This window comes from Pocillopora damicornis, chromosome 7 (assembly GCF_964200805.1).
Source record: "Pocillopora damicornis chromosome 7, jaPocDami1.2, whole genome shotgun sequence".
In the NCBI taxonomy this organism is placed as follows: domain Eukaryota; kingdom Metazoa; phylum Cnidaria; class Anthozoa; order Scleractinia; family Pocilloporidae; genus Pocillopora; species Pocillopora damicornis.
Genome location: NC_142676.1, coordinates 25,340,820 through 25,362,737, shown reverse-complemented (window position 1 = coordinate 25,362,737; position 21,918 = coordinate 25,340,820). Strand labels below are relative to the sequence as shown.

The window sequence follows — 21,918 nt, the reverse complement described above, 5'->3', positions numbered from 1 at the left end:
TGTGAGGTAGCCATTTTACACAATACATTATGACTGTATAGATATCAATTCAGACCCTTACCACTTAAATAATGCAACGTTAATTTTCTTAGCCAAAGTTAAGAGGATGGAAAATTGGAGCTGAAAACAATGACTGTACACCAATATAATATCCTACTTTCACTTTATTACTTCTTTCAAAGTCTTTATTTGAAGTCAGCATCATTATGGCAATTAAATTAATCACTCTCATAATAAACATACTAATTGAGAGGCAATAAGAATTATTTTACTCATCTTAAGTGGTCCTTAGTTCTTCACCTTTCATATGCAAAGAAATCTAAAGGAAACAAGGTTTCCATGTGAAAGAGATAACATTGACAACAAAGCATACTGTTGTAACACTAAGGGAAGATCAGTAGCTATGGCACTTCTTAAATCTTGAACAAAATCTTGCAACTAGTTTGAAAAATCAATTTCCATCTCTCCTAAGTACACCCATACACTTATGAAACTAAGGCTTTTGCCATAATCTTACGCATTTAAAACTTCACCAATTACATGTTTTTATTAGGTAGGGATCTTCATTATAACAGAAACATTGTACATTATATAGATGTAAATTCTGTATATACAATGTGGTCTCTCTTCCTTTGAACCTTTTAAAAGGAGTAAGTTATCTAACAGTGATAATTTCTCCTCAGCAATTGTGGTGATAAATAGATAAAAAATAGTATGAAAATATTTTAAATAATTCTCCATAAACATCTCTTTGTTTTTCGACTCTATTGTGATACAGCAAGTTAGGACTGAGAAGTGAAGAAAATGTGCTAATATATATCATCAATAGTATTAATCATGTCACTAGTGATCCATTAGATAAATCTGAATTAAAATTGTACTGAAAATAATAAAGACAAAAATGTAATTAATGCTGATTAGTGCAACTCTGATTTTAACTTGTAGTAGTTTGTGTTAATAATACAATCCCAAAATAATTTGAACACAACTGAAAGGAAAATCTGCTTTTAGTTTCTTTGGATTTTTGACCAAAAATGTTGCTCTTGATTTGACACCTATTTTCATTTAAATGTTTCTTTAGTGAAAAATAAACACAGTTGTACCTCATCATATCATATCATATCCTATAAAATATTTGAAGGTAAAGTATCTTGGAAGTGCAGGGTTGAGAATCCATGCACCACTTTATGATGAGAAGTGGAAAAGAGAACCATTTGCCTTTTGTGTAAATTAACAGAAATTTTTATCTTTTAAGTTGATTTTAGGTTAGCCAGTAACTGTTAGCAAAGGATAGCAATTTTCATTCTATGAACATAGCTAAGGAAAATGTACATTCACAACTTAATCTGAACCTAAGCACAATTATAACTCAGATTGAGATGTAAGCAACCATTTAAACATTTGGGATCACATTAAACCTGAGCAGTGAGCTATTCCCTATTTAATTAACATCATTTCTGAGAAATATAAACCCTGGTGTTGAAAAAGCTAACATCCTTCTATTTCAGTAACTGTTATTGATCCACTCTTTAGCATGTGGTCTATTAAACATTAACAATGTCTAAAAATAAAATGAAATTAATTAAGCTCCAATAAGGAACAATATGCAATGTGGTTCAAAAAAGCTTCATGTTCCAAGCAAGTATGCTCTTACCTAAAGAGATAAAGAGAAAGAACACTTCAGTGGAAGGTGTCTGCACAAAATGTTTCCAAACAATTGCTCTAAGTTCTTATGTAGATGATATTTGAGAATATTCATGGGGCCTGAAGGAAGTAAATTTTTAGATTGATTACTACCAGAGGCACTAATATTCTAAAATTTAATCAATTTTTTTGCTAAAAACCTGTCAAATAGTGAACAGTTTTAGAATTGGTGCAAATTTCAGTATTCTAATCACTTCAAAAAAGGGATGCATTCCATTCAATAAAACATTTACTAAAATTTGGGTAAAAAAATTGATTAGTTTTTGCCCAAGAGGGTATGGAACAAGATCAGCTTGTCAAGTAGAAAAATACCATTTCATTCCACACTCAGACATCTTGAAAATTATAATGGAATACTCTTGGAAAATAATGGACATTTAAGTCTAAAAGCGACAAAATAAGCTTTCAAGTCAATGGCACCACACCACTGAGAGTCAAATCACCACCAGTGGCTATTTGACTAAAGAGTTATGTTTAGCCTCACATTAAATTTGCATCATGATGAAATGAAAGTAAAGTTGTTGTATTGCAAAATTAGAGGTGCCAACAAATACAGCAAGAGAAACTCAAACTATATGTGTAGCATCTCAATTATAACATGTTATCCCTTGAATTACATAAAACATGTTGAAATCATAAGAGTCACTTTCGGCAAAATCACCCTTACTGTATATATATATCCATGTATAAGTCAAACCCATGTACGAGTCAACCCCCCATTTCAAGGTCAAAGATTGGATTTTTCATCATTTCTAGTAAAAGAAAAATTCAGACTGATAGAAAGTTTCCAAGTGTTTGATCTCTTATTTCTGAGAATGTATTGAAAACACAGTGAATTAAAAAAAAACTGCAGTGTGAAGTTTAGAAACACTTGTTTATATCACCACAATTCATGATTTAAGCATATATGAGCACTTCCATTTACTGGAGAAGTAATTTACCATATTTTGTTAATCACTTTGAAAATGAAATCTTCATGCATTTAAATAACCTTTTGAAAGGAGATTTAGTAGACTGAAGGAACACCGCAGAGCTTCAAAGGATCACTTGATGAAAACACTGCCATCTTGGAAACTACAAATTTGAGGAGCACTGGTAACTAAAATAACTCCACATGCGATGAAAACGAGAGTTCAGTACAAACTGTAAACAGCAGCGTAACTGTAAGGGAAAACGTCTGCTCCACATATCAGAAGATACAATAGAAATCAGCTCCAGTAGATTTCTGTTTTAGCCACGCAAAATTTATTATTTCAAACTTTTTCGTCAATGAAGAACACACTGAAAACTGATGAAACTCGAACACAATTAGAACTGGTTTTGTAAACTTGGTTTTACTTACAGACTTCAGGCAATTGTTATGCTAAACAGCAATGAAACTGTAAGGGAAAACATCTGCTCTACATATCAGAAGATACAATAGAAATCAGCTCCAGTAGACTTCTGTTTAAGCCACATAAAATTAATTATTTCAAACTTTTTCGTCAATGAAGAACACACTGAAAACTGATGAAACTCGAACACAATCAGAACTGGTTTTGTAAACTTGGTTTTACTTACGGCCTTCAGGCAATTGTTATGCTAATTTCTTGAATTGCTTGGGTCAGGTCTTTGTCTATGACCCGTGTAGAAGTCCAGGGTGATTTTTTGGGCTGATTTTTCAGTCATAAAAGGTCAACTTATACACTGATAAATACAGTAATTGCCTATTATCAAAACCAAAAATTTATTTGATGTAGGTTTTGTATGATTTCATAAACATCTGTGAATATCACTTGGCAAAAATCAATTGGTGAAAATCACTTTGATTTCTCTGTGCACAAACTGATCATAATCTTCAAGACATCAACATTTAATGGTCAACATTCCATAACTGAGATGCTTCACATAACTTCTGAGTCCCTTTCCCTTTTCACAATACATTACTACATCTTGGCTTTATTTGATGTAAGTTTCAAACGACTGGCTACACATAATGCCTGAATCAAATTGCCACTGGTAGCTGGTAGTTTGACTCTCAGTGGTGGCAAGTTTGCTGTGGTGGCAAAGTGACTGGTAACCATTTGCACATGTGGAAATAAATTAGTACTTTTCATCTTTTACCTTGATTTCTGGGTAAAAACTTAATATGCATCTATTGCTTTATTCACTGATATAAGTAATTTAAATTGTCATACTCCAGAGTCAACTGTTTGTTAGACACATAATTTTCCATTTCTCCCCAGACAATTATTATGGTTCATTCCAAAGTGCATTACTCTCATAAATCCATCATCTTCCTGGCATGTTCACCAATCTAAGTATTCCAGGACCCAAATTTCTTCCCTGCAAAGACAATTCATAATCAATGATTACCGGTACTACTAGTTGTTATATATAAACTTCCATACCTCCATTAAATGCAATTGAGAGAGAACAATAACGAAGGCAAGCTCAAGGGGCCCAAAGTAATTTAGGATCTGCACCCAAACCTGAAATTAATAATAAAAATAAAGTCAATGCCAGATCTCCAGAGGAAGGTCTATCTACTGAGGGTGTGAATTTTGCAAGTGTGATTACAACAACCAAGTTACTCACCCATAACTTATCAAACAGGATTGCCAGGCTTGTAAATTGCAAAAAGGCATCAGCACTGGACACTTTCCACAGCCACATGATCACCCACGTACTGCGATAACTAAGCACTTCCGCCTGTAGCTCCTTTATAAAGAAAAAAAATCATAATTGGTAAAGTCACATTGCTGTATTTGCTGTTTAAAGATATAGTTACCATAATCACAGATCTCAAGCAACCCAAAACAAAGCCCTAATGATGAAAGCTTCCTTAATTTTGGAATTATCATCATTAATAATGATTTCAAATCCTAACCTCAATCCTAAACCTAAACCATAACCCTAAACCCAACCAAAATCTACAATAAAAGGAAGATGTTTGAGCTATATTATTCTATACCCTTTTTTTTAATATAACAATGATGTGATCATACGAAGCTGCTTGATTCCCTTATTGACAATTTTTTAAATTTGCACCATGTTGGCATCCATATCTTGCAGGCAAAAAATACCCTAAGGAGACTCCATAAAACAATCTTATCATAGTTTGTCTTTGAGTACGTTGTAACCAATGACTGTTGTTCACTACATAGTCAAACTGCAATAACAGTTTAGTGAACTCTATTATATAGGCATTGTATATGTAAACAATAGCCCCTATTTAATGCAAAAATATGCACGGATGTTTGTCTGCAAACATTATCTGTTCCAAGATGCCAACAGAGTAAAGCTCAAGGAAAACTGTGAGCTTGGAGGAGGGACAAAATACACAAGCATATTTCCCCTGAGCAAAATGTTTGACAGGTCATAACTGAAATCATTCCATACACCTTGCCAGCACTGCCTGTAATTACTGCTTTGTAACAAGATTTCCTAAAGCATTTAAGAACATTAACTTCCAATTAATACATTGCTGTCATAGATCTTCCCTTGACAGACAATATAATAAGCTAGGGGATGTTGTGGTGTAAAGCAGACAACCTCCTCATGAACTCCACTTACTCTGGGAATATCGGGGTTAGGTGTCTCCAATAATTCCACATAGGAATGTAAGTAATGATCCCAGAATCCACTCCTAGCAACAATTTGAGCAATAACGAGGAACATTTTGATATTTACAGAACGCCGACTAACATGGACATAACGCTCCTCTTCTTCGGTTTGAAAACTCACAGTCTTTCTTCCCGACTCTAATTCATCGTGGGGCTTTGTCCTAACCCGTTTCCAAGGTGGATAACGGTTCAGAAATACAGCACATGCTAACCCGACCAACAAACCACCCACCATATCAGCGAAAGCGTCGATTAAATAACCCATCGATCCCCAAACGGACATAAAATTGCCTCTAATATTTTGTTGCGCACGAAAGACAACACCGTCTAAAATATCCAACGCACAGCGAAGTTGATAAAAAAGAACTCCCAGCCTACGAATGGCAAGGGAACCTGAAATAAAGCACTTCGCTGCCATAACAGCCAAAAAGAGATGGATTCCACTAATAAGATTGGGAGTAACTCCGGGAACAGTGTGCAAGCCCGTATTCTCGTTTAAAAATTGCATGGAAGGAACATTGACGTAATGATCCGTATGGTCCTGCATCCGAATTTTGACCGTTTTCACTGGGAACATCATGTGTTCTGCCATTGAATCGTTGTAGAATGAACCATGTTCTGCTAATTCATCGAAAAAGCTTAGGTCCATCCACACGAAAAATGTCACAAGGGCAAAGACAAAGTAAAATCCACAGCTTTCTTCACAGCCGGCCATGATGTCGTCTGCTCTCAAGTCGGTCTCAACTTGCGCAGCAACTTTGTCTTTCGTGGTGAACCAGGAGCCGTGTTTATGATGTCGCAATGCCGTTGTGAGAACACGTAAGACTCACTCATTCCATGACGATGGTGTGAAGGGATCTTTCGTCCTTAAATTCGCAAGGGTCTACAACGCTGCCATTATTCTTAATTTTCTCTTCGCCTGAAAATCACGTGACAAAGCCTAATTTTAGACAACAAGACTGTCTTCCAAATATGGACGTGCTCGCAATTTACTAAATCACTCTAGGAAGATGTATTTTCAGATGGTTTGAAAATAGGAATCTCTTGAGGCGACAAAACTTTAGGCGTACCAGAGTATCTTCCGCGGGAATAAGACTGCCATTTGACAACCTTTTGTTCGCAAAAAAGACCACATATCAGACCACTTCCATATATGGTTTTCCGGTTCAAAGGACATTACGACATTACGACATACAACACATGACAAAAGTTCGTGAAAACGTCATAATAATAATGATAAAGATAATAATGATCATGAGAGGATATCAGAAAAGGAAAACTACAACAGACGTTTTTTCCATACTTCTAAATCGAGATATAGAATGAAATGCTTCTTTTCTGAATTGTGAAGCGTGCACCTTCAACAGGGAGCCAAATGTCACTCGATGATATCACCCCACCGATCACTGCTCAGGGAAAACCCTCAAACGAAAAAGTCAAATGGTCAGAGCATATTGGAATATATAGTACATTGTTGCGTTACTAAATATAAGATAGCTCTTTTTGGTAGTTTTTTCCTCTCTTTTATTTTTCCCTTTTTTTTTCTATTTGCAATGTTATCATTATATTTTACAGAAAGACAATGAACAACCTGAACAAAGAATCCGTCCCAAGCCTCTCGCGGCTTAACCACTCATCGCCTAAGTACACAGAAAACCGCCAGGTGCGCAGACAATCTAAAATACGCAGAAATTTTTTGCAGGGGGAATCCAATCTGGTATTATAGCAATCTCTTAGAAGATAGATAATGCGACTGATAAAAGCAGAACAGAACAGAACAAAAAAATATATGTATTACATTTACGATGATTTGTCAGTTGAGGACTTCATAACGGTTTCTTTTTCTAGTTCAAACAAACGAAAGATCTTTAGTTTCGAGAACTCGGCCGTGGCCCTATATATTTTCTGATAACTGTATTCCTGTATCACTGACTAAAAAACATCATCTAATAATCTTTCTCTTGATATCTTCCATTACTCAGCTGCTGGTCATTTTCACTTTTTTGTCATGGATACCATGCAGAACAGCAGCGAATCACAGTGACAAAAGAAATTGCATCATGATGTAACTTTTGTCCCTGTACAAAAATAAGGATAAAATTCACTCCGTAATTGATATGACCGATTGTGACCCTTTTTATAATGAACCAGACGCCATAAAGGCTCCAATCTTTGGCATTAATTTCATAATCCCCCCAATCCACTTTTCGTTCCTTTGCCTCTTTTTATGATTGCATTTGTTTGTATACTTTTAAATTTCTAAACTCATTTACAAAATTGAGAGGATTTTCTCGGTTTCCGCATATGGTGTTATTGCTCTAACATTTATGGTTCACTGACCCAAGAAACAGCTCTAACAGACCAAAACAGAATTAACGGTTGCATTTGACACCATCCTCCTCTATATGGGGAGGCTCCCCATACCTCTAAGCTACAACGTCTCTACCGATTTGAACAAATACTTTACATTAATCGTGGGAGCTATTACAATCCAAAAGCTTTCAAAACGATTTACGTTATTAAAATTGTTCAGAACGTTATTCTGTCGAAAGAAAGATAGACTGCTGAAACGAGCTCACTGATCAATTTAGTGTGAGATGGAGATCATCTAGTATTACTTAATCACCCCCATATTGCGTGTATTTCTTACAGTTGGAAAGAAAAATTTTACGAAAAAAATTACAATAAATCATGACAGCAACACACACGACGCCCGCCCTTACTAATCTCTTTCCTTGTGATAGAAAGTAATTTCTTGACACCGTTTCTCTGTTTCAACAGCATGAATTGTTTATTTCCCAGCCCTTAAGCTGAGTATGGAGGATGGCTTTTTCTGAAATGACAATCCTCCTGTGCTGAAAATTGCACACAAAATTGGGTTTGACAATAGTTAGTGTTGGTTCTGGTATTAGCACTGCTTGCCAAAAACTAACCTTGAGAGCACGTGTTAATGGGTCTTATACCGCCTAGTTAGCTGGACATTGATAATTTACGCTCCCAAATAAAATAAGAGCTCGCAAGTTATTACAGAAAACCAATCAGATAAGAAAGAACAAATTGAATGCCTAATTTTGCATAATCATGACCAAAGTTATAGCACGCTGAATGTGCACATTCAGCTCCCCCGGTCATAACACACTTTCATCCAGTATGTAAAGTAAATATTATTTCCCGCGTTTTTAACCCGCAAACTTTAACTTCCCCGTAAATTAGTTTTTTTTCCACTTTGTGCGTGTCTTGAGGTTTGCATGTTCTGAATTGAATATTGTCATCCCCTTTTCGCCTGCCCTGCACTTGAGAATGTTCGACTGACTCAAGACGTAGGAAAGGCTTGTCAACGTATGGAATATTGGTTCAAATATTCCGGTCCTTATTTGTTGGTCACATAGGTAAAATCCCGATAAACAATTCTAATCGGTGGGTAATTATGTTGCTGTTATTCAAGTTTCCGAGATCGCCTAAGATTGAATTTGATTGGGGCTGATGAATTTTGTGGAATGACTGCTGGGATTTTTGCAGAAATCGATTTCTTTGTTCGCCCCCGCAATATTTTGATAGATTCTAATTTCTCTTTGATTTCAACCAATCAGACCAGTTCATTTATGCCGCTGTGCATGGTTTGATGTCACTTTCTGTTCATCCGGGAATCTTACGCAGCTAAAGTTTGTACAATTTTCGCTAAACTCTTGACGAGTGTAATGGATCCAGTTTATTTCCTCTAATGTTTTCTTTGCCTGGTTGCTTGTTTTTGAGATGAAAGGATTTTACTCCTAACGTATGCAAACGTCGTTTAAGCATAAAACCCTGGCGATGGTTATGTAGCAGCGGTTTGTTGATAATTTCGTGGCAATTAATACAATTATGCATACGGTAGATGGCTAGTAGTGTTGCCAAGCTAAAACCACTGTCATCAGTGATCGCCGAGCCCGATGAAGTCCTCGTACAAAATATGGAAGAGACTGAAGTGCTAGCGGGCCTAGCCAGAAACAGTGACTCTGCGAAGAAAGCTGACATTTTGGACGAACTCAGAGCAAACGCACGGCGAAATGGTGGTCGCTTACAATTTGACGATCGACATGGCTTATTTCAGGTTCTGCAAGAAGCTCTGGCCGACTCAGATTCTAACACCCGACTATGTTGCATCGAATTCTTGTGTGAAATAATTCCTGAGTTTGGAGAGGATTTGGATAGTTGCATGACACTTGTTCTTCCTCTAATCGTGTCAAACATCGGAGACAACCAGGTGTCGGTGAAAAAATCCGCTATTCAGACCCTACATGTGTACATGAAACATTCTTCGCAAGTCAGTGCTGTTCTTAATGCAATCATCGATCATGGCCTTGAAAGTGACAACAGAAGGACAAGAACAGAAAGTTTAGTAGCCTTACCAATTCTCATTATGCCGAACCTGGCCCATGAAGATCTGTTTACGTTGACAAAAGCGCTTGTTGGGAAGTTAGAAACTTCGTCGAGACCCGAAACTTCACCTGCTGTCATTTCTCTGGAAAGGATACGAAATGTTGTTGGGTCCACAATTTTCGAAAGCTACCTTCATCGCTTATCGCCTGATCAACAAAATTTATGTGTATCAGCGCTTCAAAATCGAAGCGCCGATCCTGTTAAAGAATTAGAGTTGCTCGGAGGTCGCAAGGCCAAAAGTGCCGGTCACTCGAACACGAACGGAATCATTTCAGACGTTGAGCTACCAGAGAGAGGGACCGTGCTCGATAGAGGGCACACGATAGCCGTAACAAATACAGATAATTACCCTGATGCGAACTACGGACTGCTCGAGTTTGGTTTTGTCCCTGTTTCTGTGATGTTGAAACTGAGAGATCAAAGTAATTGGAGGATACGAGCCCAGGGAATTGAAGAACTGAAAACTCTTATGGGACAGTTAACTGATACAGAACCTATTCAACCCAATTTGGGACCGCTCTTTGCATTACTGCTTGGCTTCCTGGACGATGTGAACTTTAAAATTGGTGTCACCAGTCTTCAGATTATTGGATTGCTGGTTGCTAAATTGGGGGTTGGCATACGTCCTGTTCTTAAACCTTTGCTGTTAGCACTATCTAACAAATTAGGCGACAATAAGATTGTAATTAGACAGGAAAACATGAAGGTGTTCATGCAGCTTATGCAAATTCTTTCTCCAAAGTCAGTTTTAACTGTGTTGACATCAAACTTACAACATCGAAACTCGAGAGTGCGTGAAGAAACTGTAAATGTTTTCATTGCTGCACTACTTACATTTCCTAGTTCAGACTTCAATCTTCCAGAAGTGACCAATGCAATTGCTCCAGTATTAGTTGACAGTAAAAGAAGAGTGCGACAAGCAGCACTGGAGGCTTTTGCAGTTATAGCACAAGCAATGGGTCCTGGGCGCATTCAACCTGTGGTGACAGCAGTTGATGCCATTGAGCTCACAATGGGTGGTGATGGTGTAATGGCAGCTATTACTGCCAGGTTGGCCCGGAGGCAGCTTCCTCGCTTGAATAGGGATGGTTTGGTTGAATATGCTGTTCCTATGCCATCATCTGGAACAATCAGAGGTCAGAGCAACACACCACGTGGAGCTGACATTGACTGGATCTTAGCAGGTACTGCTGGAACAGGCTCAGCCGATCCATCAGGTTCCAGTCGCTCCACACCAGGACCTAATGATTCATTTTCCATGTCTGGGCCAAGTCCTCGAAGATTCTTTAGTGCAGGAAAGAATCGTTTACCCTGGGAAGGTGACCAGGCCAAGGATGTTACTCAGGTGAGAGTGATTGATTTTAGGAGTTTTACTTTTGTTTCCATTATGTAAATAACTTTTTCTGAGTTTTACAACATTTAGGTCTTATGACCTCACTTTTAGTCCCTGAGAAAGCTGCACCTAGTTGTTGAAATGTTTTGGTGAAAACAAGAATTAAGTGCATTTGATTTCATTGCATATGTGTGTACAAGATATTTTATTTATAGATGCATTATCAGTGACGATGTTTTTTTATTCATATGATTGGGAACAAAATACTTGCGATAGAGAGACAGCTAAACCACATTTATAAATGTGTGGAAATTTGTCAGTTTCAATCTAAAGCTTTGAATGTTCAAGGAGAAAAAAGAATGATTTGATATCACAGCTTGTTCTAGCTTGGGCCTCTCCCAAAGAGACTTATTATGATATCAGAAAACATCGTTGCATTAGTTAGCACAATTTTAAAGGTATTTTTTCTTGTAAAAGTGAATATGTATGCATCAAATTTGTAGAAATCATCTCTCATCCTCTCAAGATTTTTTAATGTACATATACCTTCTGCCTAGAAGTTTGAATAACAGCTGTACAAATGCAAGCCTTGCTTGGCCATAAGACTACATCATTAATTTCAATCAGATTATTCCTCTATCTTTGCCAGATGCACATTCATAATTGCCGATTACAGCTCAAGTGCAATGTGATCTTCATAGCAGTTGGATTTGATAGATTTGAAAAGAAATATAATTTCCTGTCACCTGATTATTGGAACTAATCAGGGACAGTAGCTGAACATTCAAATGATGCTCAATGCTTGATTGACATGTCACCTTTTAAATTATTATGCAAATAGTTATTGTTGACAGTTCAAAAATTAAGTTTAATGTTTTCCAAAGTGGAAAAGGGTAATTTAGTCAGGATTTTAATTTGGTCAACAATGAGTAAACTCACTGTAGTAAATGTGGTATTAGAATGAATAATTGATTTGTTCAAAACTCTTCCCAATTTTAGCCATCCTTAAATTAGGTTGTGTATGATGGGTCCAGCCTCAACTTAAAAGATTGAAAAAGCCATACTTTAAATTGTAGTTGTAAATTAATTTCAACCAAACTTAAAAAGTTCATATATTATGTGTATTTTATCTCAACATGTTGTTGATGTATCCCCAGCCAAGTTTTTTCATGCGGCTTGTTATAAATTATTCAAATGTTTAATAAGGTTTAGGCACCTCTTTAAAGTTCAGTAATCATACTAATGAAACTACTTGGTTTTCATGATACGCACATTTTGTTGATAAAAAATAACAATGTTGTAAGAAGAATTTTTTTTGAGCATATCTATTGGGCAAAGGATTGTAAGGTGAATTATTATTGTGCTTAATTTGTTCAAATTTTGAAATTGCCTGCTGGGAAAATAGATGTGTTATTTGACAATACTCACTATCAGTACAAACTTGTTGTTGTCACTAGGGCGTGAATATTAAAACAGGTGTGAAAATTAGATATTGCTTTTTAGGGTATGCTGTGGGTAAGCCATGGATAAGATATCACTAACGTGTTTCTTTTCTCTAGTTTTTTTTCCCTTTTGATTGTTGTAGATAGGTTTCTTCAAATGTTAAACCCACTATGAGTTTTGTTGCTATTTCAATCACCATGGTTACTTTTTCTTTCTTTGTCCAAGGAAGAAACCTTCAGTTTTCTCATTGATCAATTGTTTGTTATTTGACTTTTCTGCTTTTTTGTATTGCTTTTAAGTATTGGGTTATGAAACAGTTAACCAAGGTATGTTTTAATTTATATTTTTCAGCAAGCTGCTGCTGCTGAGAATATTGAACCGATACGACCACCAATGAAGCTGAATTCATGGGCTCCCATGGAAATAGTCAATGATCGAGCAACAAAATCCACCTCTCAGCCACGAACAACATCACTGACAACTCCACCAAAGTCAAAACTCACCACATCATCCTATGCTGAAAAGTATCATGCCATGAGCATACAAAAGGCAAACCAAGCTACTGAATGTCATGTCCCTAAAGCTGCTGAAAACACACCAGGGAGCTCTTATGCTGAAATGCACCGAGCAAAGGCTAAGAAAGACAAATCTAAGGTTGTTAATCCTGGTGTGAATCTCAATCAAACTGCTCCAGCTGGTACTGTGAATAGTTATGCTCTACTATACAAGCGTGGAACAATTTCCTCAAAAGCCAAGGCTAGTAATAGTGCAGAACCAGCAATTGGAGATCACACACCCAAGGAAAGTATTCCAAGAGGTGCACAGTCAGTCACACCTACTCCTCCATTTTCCCTTCAAAGTTCCTTTTCACCGGGTGATGAAGAACCCTTCCTCTCATCACAGAGAAAACCTTTCTCAATGTCACTGTCCAGCTCATGGCCTGACTGGACTGAACTGAAAAGTGAGATGAAACCTTTTGGAAGACTGTCACCTGTGTCACATTGTAAGTTTTGTAGGATTAGTGTGTACAGTTGTATGCATGATGCCTAAGTTTTCTACTTTAAATTTTGAAAATCCTTAGAGATCCAAACTTTGACATCCTTAAAAGAGTCCTCTTTCCCATGGCACAGTAATGATACAGTTGAACAGATGATAATGTTTGTCTCATGATGCAGCAACTTGTGTCCCTTTACAAACAGCTGTTTAAAGATCATCTTCCAAAGTATGATGATCTGTTTGAATAACTGGTTGCCTGTTATAAGAACATGAGACAAGACAACTGTCTGTCTGCACAAGGATTGTGTGAAATATTTGTAATGGTGCTTATAAGCCATTCTGAGGTCAAGTACATGGTATCAATTTCATGTACATGTCTACTAGATAAAACTTAACCGAATACACCATGAGTTCAATATTTACTGACTCTTTATGGATCTTTTCTAGCTATACCTACGGACATGGACTCATCTGGTGAGCAAGGGGAGGGTGAGATGAAAAAGAATGGTATGCTAACTTTATAACATCTTACAAAGTATCTATGCCTCCCCAATTACTCTAAGCTTTGGGAAACTAAATCATAGTCAGCCACAGTGATAAGTTTGTGGTTTTGAGTTTTGTTCCACTGACCTTTACACTGTTTTGATTGGTTAGTACATGAAACACCTGTTACAATCAAATCAAAATTTTCATGATATCCTGAGTGTCACAATATCAAGTGAGAAGTGTTCTTTTTATTGAGAACAAATACAGATTAACCAGAAGTAATTTCAGAATTAAAAATGAAAATTAGTTATGGATGTTCCCTTTGATTTCCAATAGAAGTACCTCAGACACCCATCCACATGAAGCCTCAACTTGCACGATCAGCATCAAAGACTCGAGGCTTAAGGGCTACTGAACTGGGAGAAACTAAAAAGACTGAAATCCAGTCAGGTGTGATGGACTTCCTTGAAATGACACCTACACGCCCAGCACAACTGGCCCCTGTTAAGGTATGTTTACTTTGTAAATACCATCATTAGTGTTATAGTGACCTTTTTACTGCTTGATGCACGCACAAAAGATCTATTGTCTTGTTTACTGCGAGGTACCAATATTTAGAGGAAACCTGCATTTCTTATTTTATTTTATTCTTACTTTTCTTTTACCAGGCTGGCAATTTTCCTCCTCAAGATGCTTTTAGTCAAGTTCACAAACAAGCAGAGTTGAAGAGAGCATTGAAAATGTACTCTGTGGTCAGTGATGGTGAGGATGGAAGAAGTCGTAGCCCTTCACCCTTGGAGAATAACAATGATCTTCCCAGCACTCCACTGTTTGAAAAAGGAAGGTAATTGAATATTCTATATTTCTGAATGCTAAGCTAGGAGTCTATTAAAAAAAAGTAATGATTGTGTTAGTTCGGTTTGTTCTTTACATTTTGTCCTTATTCATTGGATCGTGGAATTGTTTAAGAGGCAAGCTATTTGTTTTATCTGTGCACAGAGAATGATGATGTCGGTTATCATCTATAATGTACTGCTTTTACAGCAACTAAGGATGAGACTTCATATTTGCTTCATTTGTTCTACAGATTGTCAAAACTCCCCACCAAACCTGAATCTCCATTTGACAGTAAACCACGAATTGCAAGAACACCAATTCACTTTAGAAGACTCTCAGCAGAAACTTCTTTGCAACTCCAGAGTCCAACACCTTTACCCCATAAGTTCTCAGACCCAGACGATGCAGGTCTTGGTGTGACAGGTCATGGGCTTCTGTCGACCACAGGGGGGAGGAAAACTGAATATTCATCTCTGGAAAATGGTGTGCATAATGATGATGATGATGATAAACATAGGAGATCTTCAAGAGTGGGTAGCAGCTTCTCAGGGAGAGACGATAATTTAGGGATGGGAAAAGTGGAAGTCGTTGGTCAGGGGCTGTTGAGACTGGATAAACAGCTCAAGGCAGAGGATGAAACGACCCAGTTACAGTATGAGACAGAAGAGTCTGATGAAGGAGTAGAGGATGATGACGGACGTGATGAGGAGGAAGATGAGGAAGAGGAAGAAGATGACCACGAGGAAGAGGAAGGTGAGGAAGGACAGTTAGAAGACGAAGACGAGGACGAGGAAGCAGACAGTGAATCGGACAGTGAGGAAGAGGAATACCCTACTCCATCAGAATCACAAGAGGGTGACACCTCCACAGGGACAACAACAACACTAACGAGCACTACAACATCAACCATCAAGAGTGAAGGGAGCTCAGATAGCCTGGGAGACAGCGATGAGGACAGTGACTCTGGAATCAGAGAGAACATCCGAGATATGACACCGAAAACCATGAGGAAAAGTCTGTCTAAATCAACCCGAGAGAGGATGGAAAGAAGAAGACAAGAGGAAGAAGAAAAACTTCAGAAGGAGCAGGAAAGGTTTGCAGAACTTGAGAAGGAGCGTATGAAGCAGCTGCAGGTTCAGCGAGAGGAGGAGGAGAAATTGCGGCAGAAAATCTTAAAAGAGCAAGTAGAACTTGGAAAGATGCTTAATAGGAAGGAAAAAGAAAGGGAATTAGAACGGCAGAAACAGCAGCAGCTGCAAGAGGAATTGCAGAGGCAGGAAAAGGCTCTTAGGGATCGGCTGCTGAAACAACAAGAAGAGTTGGAGGAAATTGAACAGGAAAAGCAGCGTGAGAGAGAAAGGAGGCTGAAGGAGAGAATGAGACAAAAACAAAAACAAAAAGAGGCAAAGTTGCTTAGAGCTGAGAAAGAACGAGAACAGGAAGAGGAAATAAGGAGACAACTGGCAGAAAAGGAAGCTGAGCTGAAGAAGAAGCAGTTACAGAGAGCCAAGGAGCTGAAAATTGCTGCAGAACCTGAAAATACGAGTTAGTAAATGTTTCATTGTCATTGATTGTCTTAGACTGAAACAAAATTATCCTATATAAACTATAATCATACTTTTTATTTTTCATTTTTTCGCTAGATCTTTCAGTATCAGGGTCCAGTTCTCCACTGAAGTCCAACAAAAAACCACCCACAGGAGGAACTCCTAAAAAGAAGGCACCTGTTTCATCGTACGTATACATAACTATTCGCATTTGTTTACTTCAGGTGCACCGAACTTTATAACACTTATTTTACTCCTCTTTAGAGGAGCAAAGGGGTGATTCATCAGGCAGGTTCCTGGCACCGTGAGGATCCTTCACAAAGTTTGGTACACGTAATCAATAAGTGTTTATTTTTCCTCACAGGACACAGTCTGAGCGAGATTCTAGTTATGCGGTTACAGATGATCCATCAGAGATCAGACGGCATCATGCAGCATCCGCAGGCAGTACTTCAGCTCAGTGCTGGGAAATCAGTTTGGACGATCTGCAGCCCTTCAATAATCCAGACAATGCTCTGCGAGAAGCAATGAAGTATCTAGCAAACACAGAGGATTGGTAGGTATCCCAAATGATATAGATTGCCACTGTGTTGGTCCTGCTATGTTGTTCCTTTATTTTAAGAGTATTTGTCAATTACTCTGTTTTGCCGATAGAAACGTGGATTACAATTTGTGATTGAAAGTTTCCCTTGATTTCGGATGAAATACTCTTAGTAAAATTTTCTCTTTCTTTTTGTTCATATCAGGGAGATGAAGTGTGAAGGAATTCAAGGAATTCGTCGTCTTACTAAACATCATCCTGAAGTGCTGGTTTCACAGCTACACTCGGTGACTCTTGCTATCATAGCAGAGGTACGCGGGCTTTTTCAGGCGTTTTTGTTTATTTGTTTTTTGTTTGACTGAAGCTGTACGGTTCTATTTCATTGCATTGTCGTGACTTTAACTAAGAGCATTGGAATGAAAAAGCTTTTTAAATATGGTTTGAATTTTCAAAGGTTAAAAATCTTCGATCACAAGTTTCTCGTTCGGGCATCTGCTGTCTTGGAGACATGTACACCATTCTTGGAAAGAACATGGATAATGTGAGTAAACCTTTCTCTTCTTCGTTCGCTTTTTTTTTTACCAACCGGGGTAGAATGTTTCACAACTGCATGCGCTTGTGTTTGTTGTTGTTGCTATATAGGAACTGGAAGTCACTGCTAAAATCCTACTGGCTAAAGCTGGTGAATCGAGTGGATTTATTAGAGAAGACGTGGAAAAAGCCTTGACAGCCATGGTTTCTAGTCTGACCCCAACCCGTTTAATAGTCGCACTTATTTCTGGAGGAGCCAGGTACTTACTTGAAAACATTTCTGAGCACATCCTGTGCAGTTTGGCATTTCGCCAGATTTTTTTTTTTTTTTTTAGAATACCTATTTTTTTGTGTTGCGGCTAATGATGGATTTTTGTTGATCTTAGTTAACAGTGTGAAGCATAATCGATAAAGAACATTCTAAAATTTTTTCCTTTGAATTTTCACAGCCATCGCAACGTAACCGTACGCAAGACCACTGCCCAGTTTCTCAGCATGCTCGCGGACCGCATGGGACCGAGTCGAGTGATGAGCGGAGCCAAAGATGTCACTGAGAAAATTCTTCCTACTACAGCTCAATTCCTCACAGATGGTGGACAGGAAACTAGGTGCGTGCCATCAAGTATAGAAAAACAAATAAATCATGTAAAGGGAATTGCGGCTTCGCCCCATAGTTTCCAGCTGTTCACGTCAAGGTTAGTACTGTCAGCATGATTCCATTTCTGCTTTTTATCCCCTTGTCTAGATACTATGGACGCAAGATTCTTTCGTCTATAAGCGATCATCCCGAGTTTGACAAGCACGTGTCTAAACACGTGCCGTCCAATCTGCAGAAGAGCGTGCGTGACACGGTGGACAATCTTAGAACAAAGGTACGAATATGTTTAATAACCAATCACGATCCTTTTTGTTGTGGCTTTCTAGTTAGCTGAGAACGTTGGCTTGTTATGAAGCTCAGGTTGGTTGGCTGGTTTTTTTTCTGCAGGGGCTGGGTGAACCCCCATCAGACCTTTCCTCCTCCGCACGGCAGCGGAAACCTGCATCTGGTGGTGGAGGTTCACGAAGCGGTGGAGTGCGAGGATCAGTGGCGGCATCTCCGTCCTCAAATTCCAGGTACATCGAAAGCCGCTTTAACTTTGCATTAACTTCGTTCATGTGATTGTTCCTTGTAAAACTATTGCTTTACTAAAGACCTGTTGGTTTTTCTGCAGATGCAGAACTGTAAGTCAACCACGCTGGTAGATTAGGGAGATGCTCAACAATAGGGAGGCGTAGTAGTTACTGCCAGTAAAGGGAAGGGGGGCTGGATCGAGAGGGATGCTTTTAAAAGGATGTCTGATTTAATGCGAGGGAGGTTGAGAGAGAGAGAGAGAGAAACAGATTAAAGCTCTCAGTTTGATAATATAATCTTAAGCGTTTTCTATAGAAAAACCATCACTTCTGGAAACCAATGTGACGTGGGTAAGAGAATTAGAACTATGACAATTTTGCCTTTTTTTTTTTTTAGCTCGAGAGAACCTTCAAGGAGTGGCAAACCCGTGACACGAGATGGATTGATTCAGGTGAGTGTCCTGTGTAATTTTTAAATTAATTTATTTCCCTCATTATTTTGTCATCAGCAACAAAATTATAGCAACAGTTTCCTTGGCATTTGATTTGTGACAGGGGGAAGAGACGATCCCAAACTTAATCAACTCTCTACAGGCCAGTGATTGGAAAGAACGACAACAGGCGATCGATCAGTTTGTTGATTTAGTTCAGTTAAACCCGGATGGCTCAGGACAAAAGTTTACCAAGGTAATAATTTCACATGATACCACAAGTATCGAGCACGTTATGATACTTCATGTGAATCGATTATCTAGTGGAACCTTTTGGTACAAATAAACTTAACTTCAAAACGTATTTGTCGCAGGTTTTTGATGCGTTTATCCCTCGTCTCCAAGACTCGAATAGCAAAGTAAGGTGTACCTTGTTAGCGTGAATTTGGATTTAATTTGAATGGACTTAAGAACTAATTTTCCTATTGCTCTCTGATGTTTTTGTAGGTAAACCTGTATGCCCTTCAGTGCCTTCCCAAGATCCTTCACTGTTTAGCCAACCAATCAACTGCTCTGGTTCCTCCAATGGTTGCTGCGTTGACATCTAACTTTGCTTCCAAGAACACGAATATTTTCTCTGCAGCAGAGGAAGCTCTTGATGAGTTCATTAAACACATCGGTAGAATGACACAACTTGGTTTAGGTTATCGTAGTATTAATGGCTCTGGTTGCTGTTTTTTCTCGTCTTTGTTGTAGCTATACATAATTTTTTTAGCTTGTCTTATGTCAATTAACAAACAGCATACTTGTCATAGCCGATCCGCCTAATAAATGTTGAACATCAAGAAATCTTAGCGGCTTGTTATTTGCAAAAACAGTTATAATGATATGGCAGACTAAATGAATTTATTTGTTTATTGTCAGACAAAACTCTGTTAGTTCAACCATTTTGTTCAACGGCACAGTTTGGAAGCAGCCGCGTTAAACCGATCATGGTGGACAAGTTAGCAGGTCAGTGATCTTCTTGTGCAGTTTGTTGTGATGATTTGTTCTTGTTACGTCATCTTGTCTTTCTTCGTCTCTTTACCTTTCCTGCCTTATTTACTTGATTGGTGTTATTTTATTTGTCTTTTGTACCTACCCCACCCTCCCCACCCAGCCCTTCGTATCCTGCCTATTTCCTTGTTTCTTTTCCGTGCCCTATAAGTGTTCTTATCTCTCTCTCCCTGCCCTTAATTCTTGTAGTATCTCTTATCCCCTGCCTTTGCAGTATTACTCAACTATCAATGTTAAATAAATAAACAACGATATTACTTTTTTGATTGTGTCCGTTAGATATCGTATCGACAGTGCACACTCGAAAGCCACAAGTAGTTTCTCGCCATATTCTTCCTCTGTTGTGGGGTCTCTTGAACACGGCGAGTAACAGCAGTGCTGGCGCCGGTAACAGTGCCCTGAAGACATCCACTAGTAGGCTAACTAGTACACTGTACTCCTGTATGGGCCGGAGTTTGACAGAGCAGGCATCTAATCAAGTTCCAAGAATACAAGAAAAGTTACACGAGATTATTGGTTCATGACACTCAAAAGCGGAGTGTCGGGAGCTCCAGGTCATCGATGGATTCTTGTGGAAACTCGTCATGCCTTGTTCTCGACAGAATCTGTCGGTTGTTGTGTTATCGTACGCCTTTAGTTCCCGAGCATTCTTGTGATATTCTTTTAGTTAGGTACTATTGTTGGTAGTACAATATTTAGTGCTGTATCAACAGCAGATATTTACTTTTTAAATTAATGCAATTCTTAAAATTTTCCAAATATGGAGAGAGAAATAATCTATTTTAACACGAACGTAATATATTCTCAGTCTAACTGCTAAACGATAAACCAAAGATATTTGACTGATGCTGTTAACTTGACATCGAACAAACTGTCCTGAGTATGATAGGCTTTATTGTTTGTTTTGCTCACAACTTTACTGGTGATAAGCACTAAAGCGAAGATGTATATCAACATTTCAGTTGGTTTAGTGGGGAATCGGGAATCAACTCATTAGGATGAAGCGACGTGACCAGCAGTTAGGCATCCCAAACACCCTTTTTTAGTGAATTAATTCATCTAAAAGGTGGATATTATCAGTAATACTTATGAGAAATAGACGTCAGACACATTTTCTATAGACGTGCATATCGTATCACTGACGAAGAGCTCGAATATTTAGTGTAGATTTTTTTTAATCGTTGTTGAAAATATGTCCTCATTTATATTCCGCGGTTTGTCAAGGGGCCAATAGGACATAACAGTTATTATACGAAGTGTGCAATTTATGAATTATCATATTTCCTTTTTCCTACTTTCTCTGTAAAAGCTTGAAACGTTATTTTTAATCCTGCTTGGTGGGGAAAGGGGAAGATGTTAAATCTTCCGCTACTCAGTGGAATAAAATGGAAACATTGAAATTACCGAAGGAAAAACCGCCCTATTTTTGTAACGTTACAGAATTTTATTTGTACAGCAATTACGTAAGCGTGTAAATGAAGTGGACGTAGTTAAAGTTATTTATTAGAAAAAGTGAACAGTTTATTGTCAGAGTCTCGCCAGGTACTCACTGGTTCTGACAACAACGTTACCTTCAAGCGGAAATGTAGTAAAAAATTGTCATTTACTGGAGCCGCCGGATGCTTTATGTACGCAGTTTGAGCGGGACATTTAATTAAGTAGTGTCTTTCCCATTATTGGGTGGATTACATTTTAAAGAATTTAATCGTCGAGAGTGGTAATAAATCTTGGAACCTAAAGGATTTGATGTCGTTATCTCTTGTTGTACTGTAATTGCCTTTTAGATCCAAGTTCATACAAGCATTGCTCAAACCCCACACGAAGTGGATACCGAACATGTTACAACAAGACTATATTTTGCATGACCTTGTGCCTAAAT

At 38.1% G+C, this 21,918-nt stretch overlaps 2 protein-coding genes across 4 annotated transcripts; one reads left to right on the top strand and one right to left on the bottom strand.

Annotated features, from left to right (window-relative positions):
- Positions 1–146: 146 nt before the first annotated feature.
- LOC113667155 (ceramide phosphoethanolamine synthase) lies at positions 147–6,085 on the bottom strand. Its single transcript, XM_027182943.2, has 4 exons — positions 5,260–6,085; positions 4,282–4,404; positions 4,095–4,175; positions 147–1,654 (listed from the first exon to the last, which is right to left on the bottom strand). Exons 1-4 carry the CDS (start codon positions 6,022–6,024, stop codon positions 1,628–1,630), a joined length of 996 nt encoding a protein of 331 aa, XP_027038744.2. The 5' UTR covers positions 6,025–6,085; the 3' UTR covers positions 147–1,627.
- A 2,847-nt stretch (positions 6,086–8,932) lies between these two features.
- On the top strand, positions 8,933–21,778 carry LOC113667162 (TOG array regulator of axonemal microtubules protein 1). 3 transcript variants are annotated; one of them, XM_027182950.2, is made up of 20 exons: positions 8,933–11,073; positions 12,856–13,507; positions 13,948–14,007; positions 14,323–14,495; positions 14,655–14,830; positions 15,074–16,368; positions 16,467–16,557; positions 16,735–16,926; positions 17,117–17,222; positions 17,366–17,452; positions 17,554–17,702; positions 17,892–18,050; positions 18,188–18,314; positions 18,428–18,555; positions 18,950–19,004; positions 19,108–19,239; positions 19,358–19,402; positions 19,491–19,662; positions 19,908–19,994; positions 20,319–21,778. In XM_027182950.2, exons 1-20 carry the CDS (start codon positions 9,184–9,186, stop codon positions 20,561–20,563), a joined length of 6,021 nt encoding a protein of 2,006 aa, XP_027038751.2. In that variant the 5' UTR covers positions 8,933–9,183; the 3' UTR covers positions 20,564–21,778. The 3 variants fall into 3 exon arrangements, with proteins under 3 accessions (XP_027038751.2, XP_027038752.2, XP_089068020.1); XM_027182951.2 differs by having other exon boundaries at positions 8,934–11,073; positions 13,948–13,974; XM_089211894.1 differs by lacking the exons at positions 18,188–18,314; positions 18,428–18,555; positions 18,950–19,004; ... (3 more) ...; positions 19,908–19,994; positions 20,319–21,778 and adding an exon at positions 18,367–18,385 and having other exon boundaries at positions 8,934–11,073; positions 17,892–18,137.
- The last annotated feature ends 140 nt before the right edge of the window (positions 21,779–21,918 follow it).

Coding starts and splice junctions, on each gene's coding strand:
- LOC113667155 (XM_027182943.2), bottom strand. CDS start 6,024: ATGGCCGGCTGTGAAGAAAGCTGTGGATTTTACTTTGTCTTTGCCCTT. Junction 4,405..5,259: donor CTAACCCCGATATTCCCAGA/GTAAGTGGAGTT, acceptor TTCTTTATAAAG/GAGCTACAGGCGGAAGTGCT. Junction 1,655..4,094: donor CTCAATTGCATTTAATGGAG/GTATGGAAGTTT, acceptor TTATCTCTTTAG/GTAAGAGCATACTTGCTTGG.
- LOC113667162 (XM_027182950.2), top strand. CDS start 9,184: ATGGCTAGTAGTGTTGCCAAGCTAAAACCACTGTCATCAGTGATCGCC. Junction 14,008..14,322: donor GGGTGAGATGAAAAAGAATG/GTATGCTAACTT, acceptor GATTTCCAATAG/AAGTACCTCAGACACCCATC. Junction 14,831..15,073: donor CCACTGTTTGAAAAAGGAAG/GTAATTGAATAT, acceptor TTTGTTCTACAG/ATTGTCAAAACTCCCCACCA.